Source organism: Physeter macrocephalus, chromosome 18, assembly GCF_002837175.3.
Source record: "Physeter macrocephalus isolate SW-GA chromosome 18, ASM283717v5, whole genome shotgun sequence".
Lineage (NCBI taxonomy): Eukaryota > Metazoa > Chordata > Mammalia > Artiodactyla > Physeteridae > Physeter > Physeter macrocephalus.
The window spans coordinates 6,783,854-6,811,726 of record NC_041231.1 but is presented as its reverse complement, the minus strand read 5'-3'; the positions used below and the strand labels follow the sequence as shown (position 1 = coordinate 6,811,726).

Below are 27,873 nucleotides of genomic sequence, written 5' to 3'. Positions count from 1 at the left end.
TTGGCCCCACCCTGACAGGCGGTCTCGCAGGGAGGTGGGCTCAGGGCCCTCCCCATGCGGCCCTCCGCAGGCCCCAGGGAGGGGCAGGTCTTAGCTGTGGTTCCTAGGAACCTCATTAATAAGAGATCAAGTCGCCAGGCCAGGTGAGGGAGCAGGGCGGTCAGCAGACCCTGACGGTCCGGGGGGCTGCACCCCTCCCCTCCTCTCTGTCACCTCAAGCCCCTCTCCTCACTGGGCCTAGTCTGGTCTGGTCTCCACGGCGTCGCCATGGCCCTGGATGCAGGCGGCTGCTCGGTAGCTGCCGGGAAAGCTGGCCGTGAGCTGCGTGCTGTTGGCGACCCTGGGGAGCTTAAGGGACTCTGATTTTTTTTCTCTGGTTTAGCAGCTCAGCCATGTAACCGGGGCCTGTCCTGTGTGAGACATGAGGCAGAAATGAGGCCCGTGGACAGAGGCTCGGGGGAAGACAGGGCTGCTCGGTCAGATACCTGCCGGTTGTCCGCTCGTGTCTGCGGCTTCATGGTTCGTGGGCATCCTTGCATCCGTCATCCCTGCAGTCTGGGGGAGGGGGGGCTTTGTCACCCCAGTTCCCAGGGCAGGGACTGAGCACCCCAGAACCAGGAGAGGAAGCCACTGATTCTTTCTCGCGAGCCTGGGCTGTTTCCACCAATCACCTCTTTTCTTCAAGCCAGGGACTCGAGCGTTCTCTGCCCCATCTTCCTTGAGCTTCAGAAGGTTCAGAGAGGGAGGGGACTTGCCCGAGGTCACACAGCAAGTGTGTGTCAGAGGAGGCAGGACGCTGGCCTCCCAAAGCCAGGTCGGCGCTCTGTGCTGAGCACACGTCCCAGCTTGTTCTTTTTAGAGAGTGCCCCCCTGCCCTAACACACACCAGACACACATTTTCTCTGGAATCGCTTCGTGTGCCCAGTGGGTCCAGCAGCAGAGGGGGCCTCTGGGAGTTCAGGGATAGGCAGGGGAGGAACCTGGAAGCCAGGCAAGCGATATTTTGCTTCTATTGATATTTGCCTTCAGATTTTTTAAATGTATATTTTGAATGGGTCTTATCCTCACATAGTTCAAAAACCAGAAAGTAACATGACCCAGCAGTTGCCCTCCTTGGAATTTACCCAAATGAGCTGAACACGTACGTCCACACAGAAACCCGCGCACGGATGTTTATAGCAGCATTATTCACATTCACCAAAATTAGGACGCAACCAAGCTGTCCTTCCGTATATGAATAGATAAACGTTGGTGCATCCGGACAATGGGATATTATTCAGCCCTGAAAAGAAATGAGCTACCAGGTCATGAAGAGACACCGGGGAACCTTAAAGGAACATCGCTAAGTGAAAGCAACCTATCTGGAAGCCTGCACCCTGATTCCAGCTGTGCCACATTCTGCAGGAGGCGAAGCTGTGGAGACAGTCAAGAGACCAGTGGTTGCCAGTGGTCGTGGGGGAGGGATGAAAAGGAGAAGCACAGAGGGGTTTTTAGGGCAGTGAGAATTCTGTACGGTATTATAATGGCAGACACGTGGCATCGTCCATTAGTCCAGACCCACAGGGTGGACAACACCAAGAGCGAACCCTCGTGTGAACCGTGGACTCTGGTGACTGGGACGTGTCCGCGTAGGTTCTTCAGTTGTAACGAAGGCACCGTTCTGGTCGGGGTGCCGATTGTCGGGGAGCTGGGGGTATATGGGAGCTCTCTGTGCTTTCCCCTGAATTTTGCTATGACCTTAAAACTGCTCTGAAAAAACAGCCAATTAGAAGAAAGCCAGAAAGCGTGAAAGGTGCACAGCAGGGCCCTTCCCGTCCCTGGAGGTCATGGGCTTTGAGTCCGTGCTGCGCCTCCCAGAGCTCCTCGTGGGAGCCGGTACAAACGTGCACGGCTGGTTTGACCCTCTTCCACTCGGCGCCTCACGCTCTCGTTCGGCACATCTAAGGGCTGTTGCCGTGGCTTGCCGTGGCCTTCCTCGTTTCTGCGGGCGTACGGTAATCGCCGTCCGAGGAGGCCTCGTATGCGGACCGCTTAGCCAGTCCCCTGGGAGTGTGCAAATGGGTTAGCTCCCGTTTTCTGCCATTTGGAAGCAGCACCGCGTTGCGTGTCACGGCCCACAGGACAGGTCCCCCAGATCCGCTCGGTGGGCCCGGGGGTGTTTGAATTTATGACTGGCAGGTGGTGCCGGACAGCCCAGCAGAGGGCTGGAGCCGTCCCACTCCCGCACGTCCCGCCGGCAGCCTGCAGACCGAGGCCCGGGGCTTCGCGTCTCTGTCGTGAGCCCGGCTGGGACTTCCTGACAGCACTTCTGGGGCCGTGCAGCAGAAAGGGCGCAAGCTTGTTGTCAGAGCGACCCGGCTTCAAGTCCCAGACCTGGGACAGCAGCCACTCAGAGCCCCTGAGCTCTCGTGTCGGGGGGCGGGGGTGGCCCCGTGAGCCGCCCTGGTCCCTGTAAAGTCACCGTGCTCCTGGTGGCCTGTGTCACTGAGGAGAGGACTCGTAGTTCAGAGAGACCACGACTGAGGCCGACAGGGGGCAAAGTGCGGACGCGGGCTGGGCAGCCCCGTCCGCACAGCTTCCCCGCACCCCAGCCCCGTCCCCAGGCCCCCGCCAGCCCGGCGGTGCAACGGGGACCGTGGTGCCCGCCCCACGGGGTGGCGGCCGGGTCGAGCGGGGCTGTGTGTGCGGAGCCCCCGGGCGTGGCTGCAAGGTGGCACAGGCCCCTCCGCTCTCACCCGGGGGCAGTGCCAGCCTGGTCCCTGGGGTGGGGGCTGCGAGAACACGCATCGTGGACGGAGCAGGGCCGGCTGCCGTGGGTCTGGGGGCCTTAGGTTCAGTTGGGGACTGGCCGGGGGACCGCTGTCCGGACTCGGCTTGAGAGGCCGGTGCCTTGGGCTGAGCCCTGCGCCTGTCCCCTACCAGGCGTGGACGACGGGGAGGACATCCCCCGGGAGATGCTGATCGGGATCTACGAGCGGATCCGGAAGCGGGAGCTGAAGACCAACGAGGACCACGTGTCGCAGGTGCAGAAGGTGGAGAAGCTCATCGTGGGGAAGAAGCCGGTAGGTGGTGTCCGTCCCCACCGCGGGGGCTCCGCCGCGGGAGGCCCGGGGTGCCCGCGACCCTGCCACCCCGCGACCCCAGGCTGCCCCGCCGGCTCAGCCCCGGCCAGGAGCCGCAGTGCCCTTGGAGCCTGTTCCCTTGCAGGTGGGGCTGGTGAATTGTGTCAGGTTTGGGGCTTCTTAAGGGAGTAACAACTCTTCTCTCTGGGTCCCCTTTGATGAGAATCTGAGGCTCTTCATAATGAAACCAGTGGCCGGGGCTGTGCAGTGGCTCCCTGGCGGCCAGAGCCCGCTGGGGGCACCCTGGGGGGCGCTGTGGGCGGGGTGTCACCCCGGGGTCTGTCGGGGCCCGGATGTGTATTTGGAACATTAATGTCTCTTCTTGTTGGTTCACTGCTTCCCCCTGTAGATTGGATCCCTGCACCACGGGCTCGGCTGTGTGAGTTCCAACCCTCCCACCTCAGGCAGGCCCCTCCTCGGCTGTCGCCTTCCGTGATCCCCGCAGCTCGCGGCTCCCAGACCCACAGTTCTGGCTGCATGAGTTACTTTCCGGAGCCATAAGACATTTGCTTTTCACAGTTATCTCCACCTCAGATCTCTGCGAGCACGCGGGAGGGTTGTGCTGTGAGGCCCAGAGCAGGCGGTCCCCTCCCGTCTTGTCGGGGCCCGGTTGAGCTCAGAGACCCTGTGCCTGAACAGATGACCTCGGTGTGGCGTTGAGGCCTCCGCCTCCCCACCCAGCCCGCGCTGTGCCTCCCAGGTCCCTTTCGCTGCCAGGGCTGGCAGTGGTGTGCCGGCTGGCCGTCACGTGGTCTGCTCCTTACCCCACCCAGGCAGCCGGGCCAGCTGCCCCTGCAGAGGGCCCGAGACCCCCGGCACTCCCGTGACCTGCCCTCGCCCACCTCCCCGGCCCTGTGTCCTGCCCTCCTTTCTCGCTCACACTCTGCTGAGGACGACGCTGCCCCCTGAGGGCACCAGTCTGGGCCCGCGTCCCCTCCCTCTCATCTGCGGGTCGCTGAGCTCGGGCCTGGAGAGCAGCCCCACGTAGGGCCGTGTGTGCCCACGGCCGCGTGTGCAGAGGGCAGGGACCGGCCCCTCGAGGTGGTGACTGCCAGCTCGGGACCCCACACGGCTCCCCCAGACCCAGCGGTCGGGGCTGAGAGCCTTCAGGAGGGAGGGCCTGGGGGCGGGGAAGCCCGGGCTCCGCAGCCTCCTATGTGTGTGGCTCGGGGCGCACGTGACGGGTGCTTCGGGGGCTCAGAAGATACGCGTGGCTCCCTGGCGGGGGCTCCACAAGCCCAGTGCTGAGAGGAGTCGGAAGGCGGTCTCCCTGGAGCAGGGGCCCCCGGAGGCCCGAGGGAGGGCAGGGTGGGGGAGTCCTTCGTCCCCGCGGGCGCGTGGAGCTGACGCCACCCCTGCACACAGGTGCTGTCACTGCCGCACCGGCGCCTGGTCTGCTACTGCCGGCTGTTCGAGGTTCCAGACCCAAATAAGCCCCAGAAGCTTGGGCTGCACCAGCGAGAAATCTTCCTGTTCAATGACCTCCTGGTGGTACGTGGTCCCCACGGGTGAGGGGCTGGGTCTGCAGACCCCGCAACGGCTTGGGAGAGTGGCCCCGGCCGCTCCCAGCGTCGGCTGCCTGGGCTCCCACCTCAGGCAGGCCCCTCCAGGAAGGCAAAGTCCGCCTCTGCAGGTCCAGGCCTAATCCTTTCCCCTCGGCCGCCGGGGGCTCCTCTTCCCGAGACCGAGCATGGGTCTCGCTGCTGCCCAAGCCCGTCCCTGGGGCCAGGCGGGTGCGGTGCTGTCTCGCTGGCCTGGGTCTCAGCCCCGGGACTAATGGGCGGAACGCGGCAGAGACGGGCTCCCCAAAGGGAAGTTGAGCTCTTGCCCCAAAACAGGTGGCACCGACGTAGCTGTTTCCGCAGGGAGCAGGGGGCCTCCCCTTTGGAGCTCTTGCCTCCTGCAGGCCCCCTTCTTGCCCGAGACCCTATCCCCTTTCCCCACCTGATTGAGGACCAGCTGCTCTTCTCGGGTTCCTGAGGCTGGAATCCAGACATGTGGGTTCAAGTCCTTTAGGAGTTCCTGACCTTGAGCAGGTCGTTTCAGACCCCTGGCCTCAGTGTCCTTCTCGGTAGACTCAGCTCCCAGAGGGTTTCACGGTGCCTTCGGGCCGTACGTGGGGATGTCGGGCGTGAGTGTCCATCCCTGTATCGGCCCTCCCCTGCCCCGGGGGCCTCCTGACCTTGGAACCGCAGGGGGGTCCTCACACAGGAGAACTCGAAGTGTGGGCCCACGTGGAGTCCTGAGCGCCCAGGGCTGCTCCCGGCCACTCGGGCCCAGGGGCTCAGCCTCTGTCTCTGGCTGCCTCCAGGTCACCAAGATCTTCCAGAAGAAGAAGAACTCGGTGACGTACAGCTTCCGACAGTCCTTCTCCCTGTACGGCATGCAGGTCCTCCTCTTCGAGAATCAGTGTGAGTGAGTCCCTGGGCCCGTCCACACGTGGCCTGCAGCCCCTGGCAGGAGGCGGCCTCGCTTGGTCCATCCGTGTAGCGAGGAAGCCCTCCTCCGCTGTCCCCTCTCCTTCCTCCTGGCTCCATCAGGGACGACCCCAGGGTGGCCTCTCCAGTGTTCTTATTCCCACCTTCTGTAGGACGTGCCTCGCACCCGGGGTCTCGAGCTGGCAGCCCCTGGTCGGTCCCAGCTCGGTTATGTCATATTTGAACTTTATTTTAAATCCGTTGAGCTCATACTAACACCTTCCCATGAGATTCAGGGATCCGTGGCTCGTCTCGTAGCGCTAGGTTTGGGCAGATGGCGGGCAGTAGCGGGCTGCACACCCTCCCCAGACTCTGCAGCCGCAGTCTTAACCCTGCCCGCTTCCTGCATTTAGGAAACCCACTCAGGCCTCTAGGCGTTTGAGGTCCCAGCCCTGACCTAGGTCTGAACCGTGGTGGGATTGGTGTTTGGGCCAAGAACCTTCACACACTCAGTGGTGGATGCTCCATTCCCACTGAGGAGAGAGGCTGCCGGGACACCAAAGCCCCACAGACCCCGAGAGCACGGAGGAGGCACCGGGCAGGTCTGAGCAGAAGACTCTGTTGGGTGTGGGGTGCCCACAGCGTACCCCAAGGGAGCTGGGGGCCTGGAGACCAGTCGGGAGAGGACAGAAGAGTCCGAAGTGACTGGACAAGACTGTCCCCCCAGCGGGGACACCACCTCCCCCTCCTCCCAGGCTCGGCGCCTGGCCGAGTGGCCAAGGACCCTGACCTAGGGTCCAGGCTCCATGCCCTTCCGGTGGGGAAGAACGAGGGCCCTGGCTTTGCCTCAGGTCCGTCGGATCTGCCCTCGACTTGGACACGGAGCAAACACAGACCCAGGTCAGGAGGCGAAGACTGCCTGGTGGTCCCTCCGGGCTGCACCGTGAAGCCTCTCCTCCCTGGAGGGATGTGTCCTCTGGGAGCCTGGCCTCAGCGTGCTCCCACACCCCGGCTGAATGGAGACCCGCCGGTACTTTGCCAGCCAGAAGGGAGGTGGCAGAGCCCGCCCTGAGGCCCGCGCTCTCCTCCTCTTCTGCAGATTACCCCAACGGCATCCGGCTCACATCCTCCGTCCCCGGAGCAGACATCAGAGTGCTCATAAACTTTAACGCTCCCAATCCTCAAGACCGGAAGAAATTCACTGATGACCTGCGGGAGTCCATCGCGGAGGTGCAGGAGATGGAAAAGCACAGGATAGAGAGTAAGTCAGGGATGCCCGGCGGGGGTCCTGCTGGGTGCAGGCGTTGCCTCCCATCTGGGGGCCGAGACAGTGGTGAGAGGCCAGGGTGCAGTGACTCTGTGAGCCCAGAGGTGAGATGCCCTCGGCCTCTTCTGGCCTTCCCACGGCCACGTGACCAGGCAGCCCACCTGCCCAGGTCACGGGAGGCGGCACAGGGGAAGGAGGGGTGGGCAGGGGTCTCTGGGTGGGAGCTGGGCTTCCAAGGCCCAGGCCTGTGCTGCCCGGGAAACTACATCGTGTGCCCTGAGGGGGGGCCTCTCGGGACCCCGGTCACCCCGTGTCCAGAGCCCTGGACCTGAGCCCCTTGCACTTGAACATGGTTGGTTTTTGTATCTTCTGCGCCCGACCACCCGGAGGGGTCAGGGCTGGGGCCATCCCCTGGTTTTCATTAAAGCCGATGATACCCCCGCTTCTCCTGGCTCTAAGCCTCCTTCCTGGAGGTACGTGGGTGCCCCCACCCCTGGCCTCCGTCCACAGCCAGGCCGGGTTAACTCCTCTCCAGACCCGGGCAAACCCGCCTCCTAGCAAAGTGACTGACCTTCCTGCAGACCTCGGGCACCCTGGCCTCTCCAGCCGCCTTTCCGGGGTCTCCCTTCGGCCCCTGGGGTCGCACGTGCCGTCGCTCCTGCTCTTTCCCAGACGGCCTTGCCCCTCACTTGCCCCCTTCCAGGGAGGTGGCGGCTCAGCCCGGCGCCACCTGAGCAGAGGGCCCCCCCGAGTCCTCTGCGTTGCCCTCCGGGGGGACCCAGCCCCTTACCCTCCCCAAGCCCCCCTTGGCTGGGGGCCATGCTCCCCTCACTGGGCCCCTCGGCCTCTGTTCCAGCGGAGCTCGAGAAGCAGAAGGGCGTCGTGCGGCCCAGCATGTCCCAGTGCTCCAGCCTCAAAAAGGAAATGGGCGGCGGGACGCTGAACCGGGCCTGCCTGGATGACAGCTACGCCAGCGGCGAGGGCCTCAAGCGCAGCGCCCTCAGCAGCTCCCTGCGCGACCTCTCAGAAGCGGGTAAGAGCTGGGCCCAGGGCCGCCCCCTACCCAGCGCACGCGGGACTCGGCCGCCCGTGGCCGGCGGGGCTCGCGTCGGCCGGAAGGGGCTGTGCTGGAGGCTCGGACAGTGGAGGGGCTCGGACGGAGCTCACTTGGGTGGCCGTCCCCAAGCCACAGCAGCATCTGGCCACGCGGAGAGGGCGTCCCCCGAAGGCCAAAGGAGACGGGGCCGAATGGTCAAAGGCAGGACAGCCGGGAGGTTACCCCTGGTCTCCCTTGCTTATTTATTTTATTCTTTTATTTGTTTTCTGAAATTTGCTCTCACGCAGAGTGAGTCGGGCCCCGCTGATGGGCGTGTCCCCTGTACTCTGTGCTGCCCCGTCCCTGTGCTTCATGCTGATGAATGAGATGGAGTGAAGCCCTTGACACTGTGTCTGGGACCCCGTCGCCCACCGTCCCAGGTCTCGCTTTCCCCACAGAGGTCTCCCTTCCTGGGAAACCCGGGCCTCCGTCCAGCCCAGGGACGCGGCCACGCCTGGCCCTGGGACGTCGGGGGAAAGCCCTGGCGGAAATTTGATTTTCGTTGTTGTTTCTCTGTTCCTGTGCGTGTCTGATCCGCTGCCAGCCTCTAAGCGTGCAAGCAGGCAGCACCCCGTGAGCCGCCTGGGTTTCCTGGGGCGGGGGCTGTGCGGGGAGCATCACGGAGCGGGGAGCTTCTGCTGGCGGCCCTGCCTGACCTCGGCTGGGGAGGGGCGGGGGTAGGGGAGCGCTGCCGCAGCCCGCTTTGCCTGCCAGCGCCGTCGGTCGGTCGGAGGAGCCACGGGGTGAGGGGATGCACGCCAGCGGCTCTTCAGCCCCCCAACAGGCGTGTCTAGCCAGGCAGCTTCTCCCATGAGGAAGCTCAGGGGCTGCAGTGGAGCGGAGGGAACCGGACACGGGGGCACGTGGCCGTGCCAGGACCCCAGGCTCCCACCCCGAGGCCCCAGCTGTCCCAGCCGCAGGAGCCTGACGTAACCGCGGCTCTGCTGGCCAAGACCCTCTCAGGCTGAGACCAGCCTCCTCCTCTCCAGGGCCCGGCGGACCCCTCCCCCCAGGGCCTCGCCCACCCCACCGGCCTCAGGCATCACCGCTTGACCAGCGCTGGGCCCCGTAGAGAGCCTGCTGATGACCCCATCCCTCCCTTCAGCTTATTCATTTCCCAGAAATTTTTTTCCTTTTTTTTTTCTTTCTTTTTTTGAGTTGGATTTTTTTCCTTTGTTTCTGTCTTGTCATTTTTTTTACTTTTCCATAGTGAAAATCCGAATTGCATGGCCAGCGTGAGAGTCAAGCAGGGCTTCTCAACCCCGGCTCTGTTGACATCTCGTGCCAGATCATTCCTGGCCGTGGGGACTGCTCTGGGCAGGGTGCTTGGCAGCGTCCCTGGCCTCTGCCCACTGGATGCCGGTAACACCCCCCCAATCGTGACAACCAGTAATGTCCCCCCAAATGGCCAGGTGCCCCCTGGGGGAGAAATACCACCCCTGGTTGGCAGAATTGCCGTGGTTGAGAACCACTGGTTTTCCCCGTGGCTTGTTACCCGCAGCTAATCGTAACCAGACTGCTCGGGGCCTCTGCAGGCTGGGGGCCCAGGGCCCGTGTTTGAGTTTGTGCAGTGGGGCAGGTTCTGGCCTCGCTGGGTCCCGTCCAGCCCGCTCGGGTAGCAGTGGCCTCAGTGCAGCCAGCTATGGCCGCTCCAGCTCCCGGTGATCAGGGCCTCAGCTGTCCACTCTCTGCTTAGGGGCCAGACAGAGCCGCGCGCCCGGGTGCATGGCCGTGTGAGGGGCGGAGCTCCGAGGTCTGGCTGATGTCTGTTTATCGTTACCGTTGCCATTTTTGTTTGGGGAGCGAGTCCTCTCGGGTCCTAAACCACCGTGAAGAGAATCCCCGGGAAAGCGCCCCCTGCCCCGAAGGTGAGAGGTGCGGTAAGGTGGGTGTTTGAGTCCTGGTGGCCGCCAAAGCCCCAGACTGGGACAGGCCCCCTGCGACCTCCGGAGGAAGACGGGCCAACGCCAGCTGCTGCCGGAAGATGCCGGAGACGTGCCCCTACGTGCTAGACTAAGTCGGGGCGAAGCTCTCCCCCACCCGCCGTGACCCGGCCGAGACGGGCTTGTCGGCAAGAGGTGAGGCTCAGGGCCAGCCTCCCCCCCTCGGGACAGTGACGCCCAGCAGCTGGCTTGTCGTCGTTCCCAGAGCAGCTGCCCGCGACCTGCGAACACACGTCCCTCCAGGAGACAGCACCCGGGGATGTGCCCTCGGCCCGGCACGAACCTCGGGGACCTGGGAGGCAGTCGTGGTTTGACGGCCCGGGAAGAGCCAGGCAGCAGACTTTCCAAGAGGCAGGGGGAGGGGCCCGGCCCCCAGCCCGGCTCCCCGCTGAGCTGGGAGGCCTCGTCCCGTGTCTCCATGTGGTCTTCCTTCAGCTGGGCCCCCTGCTCGTCTCAGTGGCACCAGAGCCCTGCCAGCCTGAGGTCAAGGACCCACAAGGACCTCCGACACGGGTGTGACTGAGCCTTAGCTCTGCCACAGATCAGTCAGGTCACAGTGGACGCTGTTCACGGACCCCGAGGCCCCCAGCCCCTCACCAGCCGAGCTGGCCAACACTAGTCCCCACGGAGAGGACATCTCCCGGGCCCGCGGGGTCTGCCGTCGTTACCCGGGCCACAGCCGGAAGCCTGCCACGTCCGGCACCTGCCGGGGAAGAGCTGGTGGCTCCTGGCGGCCAGTTTCCAGAGCAGCCCCTGCTGTCCCACGATGGGCACTCTGCACGTGTCGCAACCAGTGGGCCTGCGGCTGCATCTCCTGGGGCGGGGGCCGCGCTCGGGGTGGCCTCCCAAGCAGAGCCCATCAGAGGGCCGCGCGGCACGCCGATTCCGGGGTCTTTGGCTCCGGGCCCTGGTCGAGTTACACCTCTGGGCTTGGGTTCCCCAGATGCAGGTGGGACTAGCGCTGCCCTCCAGGATCTGTCAATACCCACAGAGCACTGGGGGTGGGGCCTGGCCCGCGTGCTGGCTGTTGTCACCCTCAGCGTTGCTAGGGCCACGGCGCGAGACCTCGGGCAGAGCCCCGTCTGCCTGCTGTCCCAACGCTGAGAAGCCAGGAAGGCTGGGAAGAGCCTCGCCGGGTACCCCGTGTGGATGCAGCTCCCAAGCTGTCCGTGGCCGGGCTGGCAGGGCCTGCTGTGGCCCTCGAGAGGCGCCAGCTGGGGCAGGGCTCACCTGAGGCTTGTGCAGGATCCGGAGATGGTTGCGGGGGACCCCAGAACAGGGCAGGCAAGGAAGGAGTGGTGGGGACACGTGAGTGGGAGCAGCTGGCCCGGCTCCTCCTCCGTCAGTAGGTGGCGTGCACGTGTGCAAACGCCCACACATGCGTCTGCCGTGGGCAGGCGTCCGCGGCTGTGCCTGGAACTGGAGTGCGGAGGATTCCTGCGGGGACGTCCCGTAGCTCCTGCTGAGTTGAGAAGTGGAAAAGATGAAGTCTGAGAAACTCAGAATCACTCCAAGACATCCAAGTTAGAGTTCTCCTGAGGCTTGGCCCACGGTGTGCAGGAGGGGGGCCTGTTCGGCTCCAGCGGAGGCAGCGTATGAAGCCGCAGCCCCCAGCCCCGGGCCTGGCCCAGTCCTGCTGGGAGAAGCAGGGCGGCTGGAGGGCGCTGCTCACCCGGCGGGGCCTCTGTCTTCCCTCTCTGTCCCTGGGCCGTAGTCAGAGGAGTGTCCCCAGCCTTAGAGGGGCTAGAGAGCAGATTGGGACGCCCCAAGGACAGCAGAGGTCTGAGCACGGCCACCCTAGGGGGCGGGGCCATGCCTAGTGGACAGATGCGGGAACTGAGGCAGAGTGGACGGCGTGCCGGGTAGGGTCCCCCCTCCAGCTGCAGAGCCCCCCTGCTGGAGGCGGGGCTCTAATTCTGCTCCGTGTCCCTGGGCCACCGCGTTGGGACAGAAGGCAGGAAGGAGAGCTCACCCCTCTTCTCACACCGGCGGAAAGATGAGGAAGGGAAGGGTCATTTTCAGCTGGGAACGAGGGCCAGTTCCCGCCGGGAGGTCCGTGGTCCTCAGCGACCTCATCCGCTGTGTGGCGCGGTTCCGAGTGGGCTCTGAGGCCCGGGTCCAGCACGGCCTTCGGCGGACCCCAGGCTCCCAGCCGGAACTCAGGTTTGGGGGTCAGCAGGCAAGGCAAAGGCACCGGAGCGCCCCTGAGCCTGCCGTTGTGCGCCCAGGCCCGAGGGCCTGTCCCAGGCACGCGCAGCTGCCACCATGAGGCCCGGAGGGTCCAGACACACCCTCTCCACCCAGCGCGGGTCGGACTGTGGGCCACAGGATGGCACGAGGCAGCGCCTTCCGTCTGCCAGGCCCCTGGGTCCAGCCCGGCTCCAGCTCGGGAGGCAGCATGGCCAAGATTCCCCGCCTCAGGTGGACGGGCAGACACGGCGTGAACGCGCTCACCGTGGGGAGTGAGGCGGTCCGTCCGTCGGCCAGAGCTTCCGTCTCCTCCTGGTGTGGACAGAGGGACAGCCGTCCTGCCCTGTGGGGCTTGGCCAGGCGTGCACAGGTGGAAGCTGGAAGAACGTCTTGGAGCCCCTTCTCTGCCTCAGCCTCGGTGTCCTGCAGAAATGCCTGGAGAAGTCGTCCGGGGGACCTGCGGGGGCCAGGGCGGGCGCTGGACGTCCAGACCAAGGGAAGACTCAGTCTCCTCTGGCACGGCCGACACCGGTTGCGTGCCTGCTGCGTGCCATGTGCGGGGGACGCGGAGGCGTTGGCAGTGAGGGCTCACGACTGGGGAACGCGTGTGGCGTCCCAGCGGGCCGTGCCCACGGAGGGCTCCAGGCCCTGGGCTGGGAGGAAGTCCCAGCGTCCCTGTCCCTGGCCAGACACTGCACAAACCAAACACGGCCCCAGGGTGCGGCCCCTCTGCTCCACCAGGAGAAAGAGGACGTGGAGTTCAGTCTCCTAACCGTCAGGCCCACCAGCAGCCGGGGAGGCAGATGTGTGCGCGTGTGCGTGCGTATGTCCACCCATACGTATGTGAAATCCACCGAAGGTCAGGCCGGGCAGGACCACGCTTGGCTCGTCTTAGCTGTGGGAGGAGCTGCCCCTGCCCGTCCCCGCTGGCAGGCGGCTGAGGCCCCCCGGAGCTCGGGGCCAGCCGGGCCTGTGCGCCCACCCCAGCCCCCCAGAGGCCCCTCCCCGCAGGCTCCCGGTCCAGGAGAGGGGGTTACAGTTGGGCTGGTTGAAAAAAGATTTTTTTTGTTTGTTTGTTTGTTTTTTTGCTTTTGAAGAACCTCATTGTCTTGTTAACTCATTACTGCCCTGCCACCGGCTCCCCCGGGCCATCCGGCGGCAGCGCCCCGCCCCGTGTCGCGTCTAACCTGTGGTATTGCATGTTCTGGGCAGGGAAGCGAGGGCGTCGCAGCAGTGCGGGATCGCTAGAGAGCAATGTGGAAGTAAGTCGGAAGCCCCCGTCCAGCTGGCTGTCGTGTGTCGCCTCCTGGTGTCTTTTTGTTTTGCTCCTCCTCCCCTTCTGCACAGAGGCTCAGAACCCCCGCCTGCCTCGTCCGTGCATGCCGCCCGCCTGGCGTTCCCGTGCCCCTCACCGCTTGTTTGGGCTGCACCGGAGGGGGTGGGTCTGGATGTTGTGGTGTAGTCTCCGCCTAACCCATCCCCGCGGTCCGAGCATGGTTAACACCCGGCTTCCCGCTCTTCCCGGGCCGGAGGCGGCGGCCGCCGGGCACCCTCCCCCGCCCCCTCGCTGTCGGGTTCCGCCACCTCGGGACTTCCATGCTCCGCCATCCCCATCGCTTCCTTCCTGGAGGTTCGATTGCTGTGTGTCTGCAGTCAGGGCACCGCGGAATTGCTCAGCTAGCTCGGGGGAGGAGAGCCATGAGAGCAGGAGGAATTCAGTGTGGATTTCATGAGATTTCATTCATCCTCCAGCCATCTCGATAGTCCCGTTCACATCTAACCTCAGCTTGCGGACCTTTCTGTTTCCTTCTTTTCCCGTGTTTGGTTTGCAGTAGGTAGCCGCAGTGAAATGCCTAGGCGGTGCCCGCCCCCAGGACGGGGCTTCCCCAGCCCCTCCTGTCCCCCTCGCCACCTCCCCAGAAACCTCGGGACCGGCACAGGCAGAGCACCCGCCCTCGGACGTTGAGAGGGCTCAGGAGAGCTTAGGGCAGGAGGTGGCAGGACCGGCCCTCGCCCTGCACACGGCCCGCCCGCCCCGCCCTACCCAGCACACGCCGCTCACGCACACCCGCAGACACACGGTTCTGATCTGAAAGCTCCAGCCGCCTCCGCCAACAGGGTGCTCATCAGGCCAAGAGCAGAGGTCAACCTTGACCCGCCGCGGCTGCGTCCCCCCCCGCCACCCCGACCTTCCTCCCCGAAGGCCCCCCCCTGGCCCCCCAGCCGACCTGCATGGCAGTGTCCGGAGGTGGTGCCTGAGTCCAGCCTCACACGGCCCGGCCTCTTGGGCTAGCGAGTTGAACGAAGGCTTAGCAGTCAGTGGGCAAACTTTTTTTTGACACTTTTTAAGAATCATTCCGATGTAAGTGCTCTGAGCTCTTTTAATTTTGGTTTCTATGAATTTCCTTTTTAGGGGTCCATCATTAGCAGTCCTCACATGCGCCGGAGAGCTACATCAACACGAGAGTGTCCATCTCGCCCACACCAGGCCATGCCCAACTCCTCCTCCCTGCTGGGCTCCTTATTTGGGAGTAAGAGAGGGAAGCCCCCTCCCCAGGCCCACTTGCCCCCAGCCCCTCCCCAGCCGCCCCCCCACCCGCCTCATCCCTCGCCCGGCCACCCCCAGGGGCCCGCGGAGGGCCCCTTGCAGGCCCCAGTGCACGGGCACCACGGCCAGTACTGCCCCCTCCAGCAGAACCCGCCCCCCTACCACCACCACCACCACTACCACCCGCCCCAGCACATCCAGCACGCACACCAGTACCACCACGGCCCCCACGGGGGGCAGCCCGCCTACGGGGCCCACGCTCACAGCCACCCGCCGCTGCCCTCGGCCCACGCCGGCCACCCGGGCCACGTGGGCCACGCCGTCCACCACCACGGGCAGCCCCCTGCCCCGCCGCCCCTCCCCAGCGGCAAGGCCAAACCCAGCGGCATCAGCACAATTGTGTAGACAGCCTGGCCGGGGGTCCCGGGCCCCCCAGGACAAGTGCACACCACACAGGCGCGCCAAGGGGCGGCAGCCCCGGGCCAGACCCAGGGCACTTTCTCTTTCCACCTCCCCGTCAGCTCCCGGCCCGGATGGAGCCCCCCAAGCCCCGGGGCTTGTGTCACAGGGAACAAACCCCCTCCCCCAGTTTCATTTAGCGGTGGCGCCCCGGGCTCCATCCGCCTCAGCCCAGGAGGTGGGCCTTGGCCACCATCAGCCCTGACACGGTGCCGCCGGCCAAGTAGATGTTGAGCTCCCCGCCCTGACCCCCGACCTGCAGCCCTCAGCTCTCTGCTCCCTCACTGTATACGCAGATGAGAACCCAGCCTAGGAAAAGAAGAGACGACACAAAAAACCAGAGACAGAACCAAACAAAAAACCCAAAACTTGCTGCATTATTGCTCTTTTATTGACAATGGGCAAAAATTAAGTAGACCTGATATGGTTGATGAAAATACGTAAGTAAACTTTATCGAATATAAATATATAAATATATAAATATATATATATATATATATACACTGAATAGGTAGCATTTGTGTGTGAAAGGCCGACGTTTCAGTCCACGAAATTAGCAATACAGACTTTCCAAGGAGCTCCGCTTACCTGATAGGAAGACAGTACCTGAGACAAACGTGTGAGAGGCTAGACCAAAAACTTAAATGCTAGGGACAAAATTCACATGCTTCCGTATTTTCATACAAAGAAGAGAAGCCCCCGCTAGGACTGGCGGAAATCTTTACACGCTCGTTACTAACTGTGCCAAGTAACATAGCATCTAACTGTTTTAAAAGTCCGATATTGCTTTGTATAAATCCTTATTTTATTAACAGAAGACTATCATAAGTAATCAGTATTATAACTGCTCCGTTATTTCAGGTAAGCCAATAGATAAAATGCAGTAAACTCTACAGTAGCAACTCGAGACAGCTAGTTAAGAACTGGTTGCCTTGGACTATTGGTTACAGATTCTTAGACACTTTAATGGCTGCAATAACTGTGAATTCCCATGATCCATGTTTCTTTTGTGTGCGTTTGATTTAATGCACACTCACGCAGAGCCCTCTGCGGGGGGCCCCACACACGGCAGAGGTATTCATCTCCAACATGAAAACGACCACCTCATCCTGTGTCCCCAGCACCATAGCTCCCTCATCCCGTTTCCAACCGCAGCAGGCAGACGCCCCGGAACCCCAAGGCTGCCCTTAGCGTTTAGCAACCCAGGGCGGTGTGTGTGTTTCCCGTTTTGTTTTCTGAGTGGTGGCCCTGATCATCGTGATTCCATGTGGCCGTGTGCTCGCACGACCCCCGTGTCATCGCCGTGGCCCAGCCGACCCCAGCCGACGAGCACCCGGCCCCGCCAGTGCGGCCCCGCCGCCTCCTCACGGTCAGGCGGCTGCCGGGGCAACACGTGACTCTCCGCTGTGCTCTTGTCGCTTCCATGTCGTGGTGACACCATCCACTCCCCCGGGGCTGGCGCCGCACGCGCCTGGTTCTGCGCCTGAGTCACCCACGGGCCGTACTTTGTAGTTTCAGCCCTTCGAGCCACTGCAGCCGCCAGTGCTGTGCTCCTAAGCCGTGGACCCGAGGATCGCCCCCGGCACCTGCCGGGCAGGGAGCTCTTCCAGAGAGGGCGAGGCTGGCGCGGGACTCCGCGGGCGCGGGGCTCCGGACAGGCGGCAGCGGGACGCCGGCGGGGGGCCCGCCCACCGCCCCCTTTGTCGCGTCATCCGGGTCACCAGACCAGCAGATCTGCAAGCCGAGCGCTCTGTTAATCTCCATGGAGAGCAAGCCCAGCAATCTAGAGTGGAGCTTTTTTTTTTCCTTTTTTCTTCCTTTTCTGAAAGAAGTGTGACTTTAACCTGCTCGCCTTTATCTTCCCGTCCGTGTCGTCCTTCTCTCTCATCCGCTCAGAAAGAGAGAAATGAAAAGCACGGGCGTGTCTGATTTGGCCCAGGCCGGGCTGGTGGGAGGCTCCCCGGTTTCTGTTTAACTCCCTGGGGAGCAAAGCCCAGCAATCTAGATTGGAGCTTTTTTTTTTCCTTTTTTCTTCCTTTTCTGAAAGAAGTGTGACTTTAACCTGCTCGCCTTTATCTTCCCGTCCGTGTCGTCCTTCTCTCTCATCCGCTCAGAAAGAGAGAAATGAAAAGCACGGGCGTGTCTGATTTGGCCCAGGCCGGGCTGGTGGGAGGCTCCCCGGTTCCGCGGAGCCCGCAACTCCTTGGTTTCCCTCCAGAGTCCCGCTCCCGAGGCGTTCTCTGTCTTGCGGTCTAACGGGCGTTGTCATGACGAGGAACGGTCGAGTTGTACCGCGTGTCCTCTGGCGTCAGGCACGAGGCCACACTTGGTGTTCTGTGTACTTGCAAACTCTCTCGGTGTTACTGTTGACATACAGTTGAAGTAAAGCGATAACATATTGAGTATGTCGGCTTTTCTTCACCCTCGGTACCAATCGTAGGATCTAACTGTAAACTCCAGGTTGTTCCAGAAAAGACGCAGGCAGGCTGATGGACACCAGGTCGCCCTTTCCGAAGGGCGGTCACTGATGGAAACAGAGCCAAGCTGGGTAGAGCCGGCGGGGAGGGTACCCTCTCTCTGCAGGCCATTCGGGACCCCCACCTCCAGACTGTCACCGGGCTGGGTCCCTAAAGGCGGGGGGAATCTCTCCCCGTGCTTCCAGCTTCCTGCTGGATTGGGTTCTGGTCAGTGAGGTTTCCTCAGTCTTTGCGTTTCGTTTCCAAACTTGTCATGGAATAAGTGTTCCCAAAAGGTACACTGTTCCCTGGAGGAGGCTGGAGCCAGGCTGCCCCAAACTCGTTTGGGAAGCAGATGCTCGTGAAGAGCTGGTGGCCCCATGTAGCTTTCTTGAGACTGCGCTCTCGGGGTCCCAGCCCATCCCAGGGTCGCAGCTGTGGGCACCCGTGGTTCACCCCCTGGCGCAGGAGGTGGGAGGCTAAGCCCCACCGGGATGTGTGTCATCCTTTCTCACTGTCAAGATACACAGGGGGCATTTTGCTCAAGGCACAGATTATTTCAGCAGGTGACCCTTAGAGAAAGCAGTTGGTACCATCACAGAAATCTTTTCTGGGACAACCATTAAATCATGTCTTTTTGTTTTTAAGTTTATGAATGCATTGCACAACAATGTAAAAATAAAGTTCATCCTAATACGATGTGCACATCTTGCTTCAAAACATCCTCAGTCATCCCGTGTAGAGCGATCTTTCCATCTCGCACTGCATGCAGCAGAAACCTCTTGGTTTTCTTTAAGATGAGCTGAAAAGACAGCAGATGTTAAACATGACCCTAGGTGTTGACTCAGCACCGTACGAAGCTATGTCGCTACAGGTAAGCATGCATCTTACAGTCCGTTGTAAAATATCATCACCCTTCCTGCCTGAAAAACGAGTCCTTTTGTAAGTATTTTCAATACAACAACAATAATCCAGGAAGCGGGTTGCAGAATGAATCGGCCTGAGGTGAGGGTGGTGAATGGGCACACCGGGGGGAGGGGGGGGGGGGCGTCACCGTGTGACCCGCCTGCGGTCATGCCAAGGTCGTGTGTGGGACCATCTCCTCTGGGGCGCTGTCATTCACCTCGAGTCGTTTCACGCACTTAGAACCAGGTCTCGAATGCAGGCTCTTCAGACCTCAAGGGCCACCTCGCTCGCGGGAAGCCCGGCACCCACGATGTAACTTTGGGGAGGAAAGAAGTGCTTTTGTTTTCCTATGCGTTCCGTGTGTAAGTAGTAACAGACTCTACTGATGTAAAACCATAGCTGTGATCATGTGGAGAAATCAAATAAATGCTTCAAAACCCTCGAGTTCTTACTTTTTGTGGGAAGTCCAGCAGTTTCCCTGTTGGCCACACACAGAGATCTCCAGGTGACAGGGCGGCCCGTCCCTTGTCGTGACTGCCGTGGGCTCCGGCTTTCCGGGAGGACGTTAATTTGGGGATGCTGATGGACGGCTTCAGAGAAAGGTACGCGTCTCAACGTAGGCACTGGTAGAAGATCTCAGAGGTATTTATAATTTCTAGCAACTTTCGACAAAAGTTTGTGCTCTCGTTGAGTTAAAAAGAGACAGGAGGTGGACCGTGTGAGGTGTGCGGGTGGGCTGGGAGTGACGGGTGGGGGCAGAGGAACACCCAAGGGCCCAGTCCCCGTCACGTGACGTGGAGGCCGGGGAAGGGACGCTGATGGTGCTGCGAGCAGGCGTTCTGTGGGAGCGTGAGTGGCTCGTACCGTTTCTCCTTTCCTTGAGCCGAAGTCAGTTCCAGAGAATAGCCCTGAAGAGTTTCAGTACGGATCACGAAACCACGTGAGACCGGTAGACCTGATCTGTGGGAAACACAAAGAGGCTGACGTCAGCGGCCACCATCAGCCGTGGCCCACCCTTCACAGAGAAGTGGGTCCCCGTGGGAAGACGGTCCCAGGTCTCTGCAGCGGGGAGGCCGTCCCTCTCCCAGGCCCCCGGGGGCCTCCGAGGGAGGGGAGCCGGTTCCCGGCATTCCTGGCAATACTCGGGTCTGCTTCGGCGCGTGCCGGCACCACACGCGGGGCTGCGGACACCTGCCCCTCGGGGCACCCGAGCCGCTCAGCCTGGGCTGCGGTGCGGCCGTCCTCTGGGTTTCGGGTTTGTCTCCCCAGCAGACCGCGAGCTCCTGGGGCAGAGGGTGCACGCGGTCCCCTTCTCTGTGTCCGGTGCCCAGCACAGGACTGCTCCTGTCGAGATGCGTCCGAGAACGAATTGGTGGTTGGGAGGGGGCGGGGGTCACAGCAGAGCCACCGGCTGACCCGAGGGTGTGTAGATGGTCAGCATCGCCAACTGACGGACAGTTGTTTGCTCGGCCCTCTGCTGCTTTTGCCACCGAGAATCTAGCTGGGGATGCAGGTGACACAGTGCAACTTCCCTGAGATGGTTTCCTGCTCACTGACCGTGTCCTCTAGCCCACGTTTTATTTGACCTCTCAAAGCTTTCAACGCTGTTCACACGTCCCTTCGTGAAACATGTGGTGTCTTTGGTCTCACGCTCTCTCCTTCCTCTCCGAGGGAGGAGGTGGTGAGCTCCTCCTGTGTCTCCTTTGCAGGCTGACACCCCTCCCCGCAGCCATGACGTGTTGGTCTCAGGGACGCAGCAAGCCCTCTTGCTTACTTCCTACTTCTTGGCAACGTCACACAAGCCCACGGCTTCGGCTGGCTTTCTGTTCTCCTATAGAGATTCCCAAATTCGAATCTCCAGCCCAGACCTCTGTTCCCAACACCCACCTCCCTTGGATCTTTCAGTAGCAACTCTCTCCAGGAGGGCCAAATCCAGGGTCACGCACAGACACACACGTGGACCTGGGGCCTCCCTGGGCCCCCCGCATTGATGAATAGCATCCCTGTGAGGGGTGTAAGTTAGAATTTAGGAATTGTTCTGGACACACCTGTCTTTTCCCTGACTCCCCAAATCTGTGCTGTCACCAAGCCCTTTTGATTTTTTTTTTTTAATATTTATTTATTTGGCTGCACCAGGTCTTAGTTGCAGCACGTGGGATCTTTAGTTGCGGCATGCACGCGGGATCTAGTTCCCTGACCAGGGATCGAACCCGGGCCCCCTGCGTTGGGAGCGCAGAGTCCCAGCCACTGGATCACCGGGGAGGTCCCTCGCCCTCTTGATTTTTACATCCTGTGTGGTGTTTTTTTTTTTTTTTTTTGCGGTACGCGGGTCTCTCAGTGCCGCGGCCTCTCCCGTTCCGGACGCGCAGGCTCAGCGGCCGTGGCTCACGGGCCCAGCCGCTCCGCGGCACGTGGGATCCTCCCGGACCGGGGCGCGAACCCGCGTCCCCTGCATCGGCAGGCGGTCTCCCAACCACTGCGCCACCAGGGGAGCCCTCCTGTGTGTTCTTGAATCTACCTGTGCCTCTTCACATCTCTCACCTGCCTTCAGGCCGTTGTCTGTCTGTCACCTGCTCGGTACCTGGGCTCCCGATCTCCACGGTGGGTCCCTCGACCCCGTTCTCCCCTGGCACCAGAGGTGTCTTTTTAAGATGCTGCCTGCTTGAAGCCACGTCAGTGGCTTCCTGTTGTCCTCAGGATTAAAAAGAAAATAACAGAAGACACTTGACGTGGGCCGCGTGAGGCCTGCATGGTCTGGCCCTTGACCCTCGCTGTCCCCGTTCATTCCAGCCCCAGTAGCCCTTCAGACGCCCAGGGAAGCCGTGTTTCCCCTGCCTCCGGGCCTGTGCAAGTATGACCCTGGCCGTTCCCCGAAGGTAGGATGCTCTTCCTTGCATCTTTGTTGAGTTAGCTTCTATTTCCTGCATCAGATTTCAGCTCAGCCACTACCCGCTCTGCAATGCGTTTGCATAGTTGCATATTCAGTGATGTGACTGTTCCGTTGCCAAAGCGTCAACAAGGCCAGGTCCTTGCACGGCTGTAATCCTAACACGGGGCACGAAGGGCTTCAGCCAGTGTTCGTTGAGGGAACAGATGAGTACCAGCGCCCGAAGAAGGAGACCTGGTGCTGAAATGCACAACACACTTTGGTGGTTCACGGTGAGATCAGAGACCTAGGGAAGCAGCCTGGGCCAGAGGCAGGGGAAGACTGGCTCCTGCCGCTTCCTTGATGATTCAAGGAATAATTTGGGCGATGGCTGGAGGCTTTTAATCACTGTGTTTTAACTTCATCAAATATGTTTTTAACATTCAGAGGATTTGGAAAGAACAGACTCATAGCAAGCAGGGGGAAAAATCACCCACAATCCCACCATCCAAAGACAGTTATAATTGAGCATTTAGTCTCCCTCCTTCCCACCCTGTCTTTGGGCATGTTTCTTGGTGACCTAGTTCCGATTTTTTTTTTTTTTAATGGTAACTTTCTCTATTAGTTCAGATCTTTGATGTGTGTCCCAAACGGTCTGTAAGTGTTATTCGGGGCCCCTCGTGAAGAAAGAGTTTCACAGCGGAAGCCATCTAGGAGACGCCAGGTCAGATCAGAGTTAAACTGTCTCTGTCCTGCAGGACGTCTCAGAGTGTTACCAAAAGTGGGATGCGGCTGCCCGCAGCTCAGAAGACAGTGAAGAGGCAAGGTTGGTGGAAAGGAAAGTTTGCTTTATTTTGGAGGCCAGCATGGGAGGGGGCGGTGGGGGACAGACGCCTGTCCAAAGGTCAACACCCTCCCCCCTGACAATCAGTGGAGAAGAGCTTTTATAGACAGAGGGAGGGGGCTCCAGGCAGAAACAGCACAGTCAGCTCTGACGGTCGTCTTGAGATTGGTCCTGCAGTGGCCTGACCAGCAGCATCTTGATTGTATTAGGTACAGTTAATCTTCAGTTCCAGGTTCGGTTTGTTTCCATCTCTTTGAGGCCAGTTCTAGGAATTGTGGCAGCTGATGTCATGACTGTGGTCTGGTCATCATGTCGTTCACTTCTTCCAGCTGGTGGCGGTTTCAGTATCTATAAGACAGCTCGCAGGATATGGCTCAGGATATTATCTATAGCCCTTGAGGAGGAACTAAAAGGTCCTTGACTTTGTTTAATGACTAAACTATTGTTATTTGGTCTCCTTTGACTGTTTTCCTCTGTTTCTGCATTTTCTCACGTCTCTGATAAAACTTACTCTTGGCTAAAGTTTTTCTACAGACAAGAATCAGGCTGAGGACATGGGGGGCAAGGACCATAGGGTCCTGCTCTGTTTCAAGAGCCTCTTAGAAAGATGACAGTTGTTGTTAAGTCTCCGAAAGATAGTCTGTGCCACGTTTCCCAAACGTCTGTAGCGGTGGAACTCTGTTGCCTTCTACAGCATACCACTGAGTTGGGGTTTGTATGTGTGAACTGTATTTCCTTTTTTCCTTACTATATCCCGATGTTATAAAAGATGCAACAACAGTTGATGACGTTTGCCCACTGGCCCATCGTATGGGTGGCCCCTGATGTGCTTGCCATCAGATAGTGTTGTTTTGGTGAATAAGGAACAGATGGATGGAAATCGTAGAGTTTCTGAGCAGATTTGGTGACTCTGGTAGGAACTGGGGCCTGGGGGAGTGGGGCACCCCTGAGTCTGACTTCAGGCCAGAGCTCCTGGGGTGAACAGTGACACCACTTTGGTGGCCCAGGGCAGCCACGGCGTCACCTGAGAAGCCTCTCCTTGGGTGTATTCATTCAGCGCTCCCCTCCCGCGGGAACCCACCTCACCTTTCAGCACCGAGTGGGTCTGCACGGAAGATGTACCGGCTGCCGACGCAGCTGTGTCGCGAAGGCTGCTTGCCCCATTTCTGACGTGTACTTTGAGACTTCTAAGGCCCTTTTAGGGAACTGCCTTCTCCCCTTTCTATCATTTCTGACCGCAGTCCACCTGCACCTCCATGGCGTGACCCGTGTCCTGTATGGAAAAAGTCCCATTTAAATCTGAAAGGTGGGGACTAAAGCTCTTCGGGTGTCATCTTCCGTGGGGTTAATAGGGAAGAAGACATTCTAAAAGAAGAACACCAGGGGGTAATGGAGGCCACCTAAATCGGAATCTCTTCCCACATCCTGAGAACTGTTCAGAAAAGGAACAAATAAAACCACCTAGAGCCCAGACCTACAGTGTAACCAGGAAAGACCAAAGATCACAAATCTCAATGAGAGGTCAGTGGGAAAACAAACATCTTGGACTAGCAGAGTGGCCAGGAAATCCCACACCGGAACGTAGATCCAGGTGAGGACTGCGTGGAATAGAGGCAACGTCATCAACTAGGGTTCACCCCCGTAAGGACAGACCGACCCTCAGAGGAGACGTGAGAGCCGGTGGGTGAGAGTACTGGCCACTTCGGAATCAAGCGGGAGAGACTGAGAGAGTTCTGAGACCAGAGGTGCAGAAGCCGTGCTTCCGGAGAAGAGGGAAGCACCCTGGAAAGGGGAGATTTCCCAGAGGCCTGGTGACGAAGGGAAGGAAAAGAGCAGCTAAAATAAGGGCCCTGTTCAAACGAGGTGCTGTCAGAGAATCAAGTAAACCAAGTTGACTAGCCTCTAGGTAACCAAGTCAGGATGAAAAGAAAGCACAAACACACAGGGTAAGAAATGATAAGACGGAAGAAACTGTTACAATGAAGGAAAAAATTTAAAGCAATGCTACTTTGAACAACTTTATGCAAATAAATCTGAAAAACCTAGACAAAATTGATAATTAGCCAAAACTGACCCCTGGAGAGACAGAGATTTTAAACAAACAAATATCCATAAGAGAAATAGAAAGAAGTAATCCACCTGCCAGGTCCATATTGCTTTCATAGAGGAATTCTTGCAAGCTTTTAAATTTCAGACAATCTCCGTGCTACTTAAACTGTTTCAGATCCCAGCAATGGAAGGAAAACTTACAAAATCTTTTTTATGAAGTGACTAGCAACGTTTTCTAAACCTGATAAAGCTTGCATAAATGCAAAACTACAGACAGCCAAAGCAGAAGTGCGAATAAAACAATAGCAAACATCTAATGTGGCATTAAATGTAAACTAATATACAGTTGACCGTTACACAATGTCGGGGTTAATCCACCTATAATTTATAGTTGGCCCGCCACATCTGTGGTTTCAGCCAACCTCGGACTGTGTTGTACTGTAGTATTTTGTTTGTTTTTATTTTTTTAATTGTTAATTTAAATTTTGTTTTAGATCGGAGTACAGTTGACCTACAAAGTTGTGTTCGTTTCCGGCGTACAGCACAGTGATTCAGTTATACACATACATAGATCCATTCTTTCTCAGATTCTTTTCCCATATGGGCCATTACGGAGTACTGAGTGCCCTGTGACAGCAGGTCCTTTGATTATCTGTTTTATATACAGTGGTGTGTATGTGTTAATCCCGACCTCCTAATTTACCCTCCCCGCCCCACCCTGTGTGTAGTATTTACTACTGAAAAACATCTGCATATGAGTGGACCCTCGCAATTCAAACCCGTGATATTAAGGGGTCAGCCGTACTCCATGACCCAGCCAGGCTTCCTTGTCTGGGGGAAATGCGTCAAACCATCATCCCGAGCGGTCTGAGTCTTCAAGCGTCCTCCCCGTTTCGGTTGCTGTAGTTTTGCGTTAGCTGTTGCTGTTGCGTGTGGACGTACTGAGAGGTGCCACGGGGGACCCCGAGGGTTGCAGACATAACCCTTTTTGCCCCGCTGTGTGGCCGCAGCCCACGCTCCCCTTGGTCGTTGAGACCCACCCTTCCAGCCAGGAGAGTAAACCCTACCGCTTCCTGGTGGTTCGGGGGCAACAGGGAGCCCAGGGGCCAGGCGGCCGTCCCGCCTCCCTCTGAGCAGGACCATTGCTCCATTTCCTCTGGGGGAAGCGTCCCCTCCCTCCTCCCCCAGGATCTAAGCCCTCCAAACACGCAGAGCTCAGACTTGCTGGGATGGGATGTAGACCTCCGTGCGCAGGCCCTTGGGTGTAATGGTGAGAGGAGCCACCCCGCCTGTCGTTTCTGCACCTGTGTGTGCTGACCGTGGGGGTGACACCACCACGCAGTGGACGCCGGCTCGAAGCGTGGCCTGCACCCCGTAACACAGAACCCGTCCTTTCGGGGTGCTGCCCCCCGGGGGTGTGGTAACTGCGTTTTCAGGAAGCCCTTCCACCTCTGAAGTGGACCAGCTAGTCCTTAGTGATGGTGGATCTATGGTGAGAGCGGCTAAGGTTTGCTTTTTGTTGTTTTAATTCTCTTTTTTGGACACACGGTTCGAAAGTCAAAACCGCATAAGGAACTATCTTCAGGGGAGTTCCCTCGTGGTCTAGTGGTTAGGATTCCACGCTTTCACTGCCGTGGCCCGGGTTCAGTCCTTGGTCAGGGAACTGAGGTCCCTCAAGCCACACGGCCAGAAGGAAAGAAAGCAAAGCTATTATCAGAAATTGTCACTTCACTGCTCTCTCCATCCTTATCTCCCTCCTGGGGGCTCCATGTAACCATTTGTGTTCCTTTCTAGGTTGATCATTGCCGTGTGTCCTTTCACAGAGTTAAGCAAAGATACACAGAGTTCTTCCCAGCCTTTCCTCCACAGAAGGCAGCACAGGGTGTGCATTTCTGCGCTTACAGTCTCTCCGGTGTTACCAACATATTGGCCCCGCTGCACCCCACTGGCCCGGCTCCGTGATCCAGACTGGACTGTACCTCATCTGCCGCCGGGCATGATGCTTCGCTTTGTCGCTTTGTCGATGGAGGGTGCGTGGGGGGCGCTGCCGGGGGAGGCTTTTCTTCCAGGTTCGGTAGGCGGCTGTCTTTTTTGCGGTGTGCGCATCCGGCCGGGCGTTACCGCTCGCCGACCCAGGAAGCGGTTCCCTGCCACAAACCTCAGCGCCCCCGCCCGCCCCAGGTGGGGGGTTTCCTGCCTGCTGCTCCTGCCCGAGGTCCCCGCCTGCCTTTGACTTGGTGACTCTAGGCCCTTTGGAGCCCAGGGCACCCAGCCGGCTGCAAGCAGAGCTCCGATGAGCGTGAAGTGTGGTCTTCGGAAGGGCCCACACCCCGCAGTCTGTCTCTTTCAAGGGTTTTTTGGGGGTTTTTTTTTTTGCGGTACGCGGGCCTCTCACCGTTGTGGCCTCTCCCGTTGCGGAGCACAGGCTCCGGACGCGCAGGCTCAGCGGCCACGGCCCACGGGCCCAGCCGCTCCGCGGCACGCGGGATCCTCCCGGACCGGGGCGCGAACCCGCGTCCCCTGCATCGGCAGGCGGGCTCTCAACCAGTGCGCCACCAGGGAAGCCCAAGGGTATTTTTCTGAGAATCCTTTTTCTATCCCTTCTTAGTATTGAATCCCCTCTAAATAGTTTAAAAGTCTTTGTATTAGACCTTCCCTGATCAAATTACCCTGAGGTTTCTGTCCCCTGGACTCTGACAGGTGCAAAACCAGTGCCAGCGAGTGGTACGAGAAGATAGCCCCACAATTTGGGAGCTACTTGTGGGGAGGCCTGGGCTTGAGTGCATCCCGTGGGAAACAGGATGCTGGCAGTCCAGGCATGCGGCGGCTGCCATCCGTGATGACTGGATGAAGTGTCATTGAAGTGAACGCCTTTGGAGCCTCAGGAGGGCTGCCCTTGCGGGTGATGACGGTAATGACAACGGCTACAGGACCTCTGTGTGGGGCGGGATCTGCTGACACCAGGTTGGGGTGAAGGAAAGTGCAGCGTTCATTGCAGTCCCCAAGCAAGGAGTCGGGTAGCTAGTGCTTCAAAGGCCCAGAGTCCCAAGAGGCCTTCAGGGAAAGGTTTATAAAGACAAGGTGAGTGAAGGGGTTTGTGGGGCGTGGTCAGCTCGTGGACCTCCTTCTGATTGGCTGGTGGTGAGGTAAGCGGGAGTCGGCATCATCGACCTTCTGGTTCCAGCTGGTCTGGGGTCTGTGGGCCTGCGGGCCGCAGACAGTTAACTTCTCCCACCCGGTGGGGGCTTCGGTATCTGCAAAACAGCTCCAGGGACATGGCTCGGCATAGTGTCTGTAGCCCTTGAGGAGGAACTAAAGGTCCTTGACTCTGGTGAATGGCTAAACTGTTATTATTTTGTCTTGCTTGACTGTTTGCTTTTCTTTCTGCATTTTCTCACTTCTCTGATTTAATCATTCTTCAACTAAAGTTTTTCTACAGACAAAAAAAAAGGCAGGCAGAGGACATGGGTGTTGGTCCTGTTCTAGAAAGACCCCACAGTGTCCTGCTCGGTCACAGTAGCATTCCGGTAAATCCTGTGGCCTTATCTGGCATCAAAGCCGTAAGGAGGGAGCGGTTTGAAAGGGGAAATACCTTTGCATCAACTCCGGGTCTGAAGGCCATCCTTGACTCCACGGTCTTCCTTCTCACTTTGCCGGTTAAAACCCATTTTGCATGTCATGGACTCAAGCTAAACTCATTATCTTTAACA

The 27,873-nt window shown here is 59.5% G+C and overlaps 1 protein-coding gene across 6 annotated transcripts in view; it reads left to right on the top strand.

Moving 5' to 3' along the window:
• The window catches only part of IQSEC1 (IQ motif and Sec7 domain ArfGEF 1), a 68,628-nt gene extending 50,018 nt beyond the window's left edge, over positions 1 to 18,610 (top strand). Inside the window, exons 7-15 of one of the 6 annotated variants that reach the window (XM_028478949.2) lie at positions 2,923 to 3,062; positions 3,472 to 3,501; positions 4,488 to 4,613; positions 5,434 to 5,533; positions 6,639 to 6,800; positions 7,663 to 7,839; positions 13,248 to 13,297; positions 14,449 to 14,566; positions 16,555 to 16,991. In XM_028478949.2, coding sequence (XP_028334750.1) covers positions 2,923 to 3,062; positions 3,472 to 3,501; positions 4,488 to 4,613; positions 5,434 to 5,533; positions 6,639 to 6,800; positions 7,663 to 7,839; positions 13,248 to 13,297; positions 14,449 to 14,566; positions 16,555 to 16,799 — 1,148 coding nt within the window. In that variant the 3' untranslated portion in view covers positions 16,800 to 16,991. Of the gene's footprint in view, positions 1 to 2,922; positions 3,063 to 3,471; positions 3,502 to 4,487; positions 4,614 to 5,433; positions 5,534 to 6,638; positions 6,801 to 7,662; positions 7,840 to 13,247; positions 13,298 to 14,448; positions 16,992 to 18,295 lie in introns of those variants that run through there. The other 5 variants (XM_028478950.2, XM_028478948.2, XM_055079528.1 and 2 more) reach the window with 5 other exon arrangements.
• The last annotated feature ends 9,263 nt before the right edge of the window (positions 18,611 to 27,873 follow it).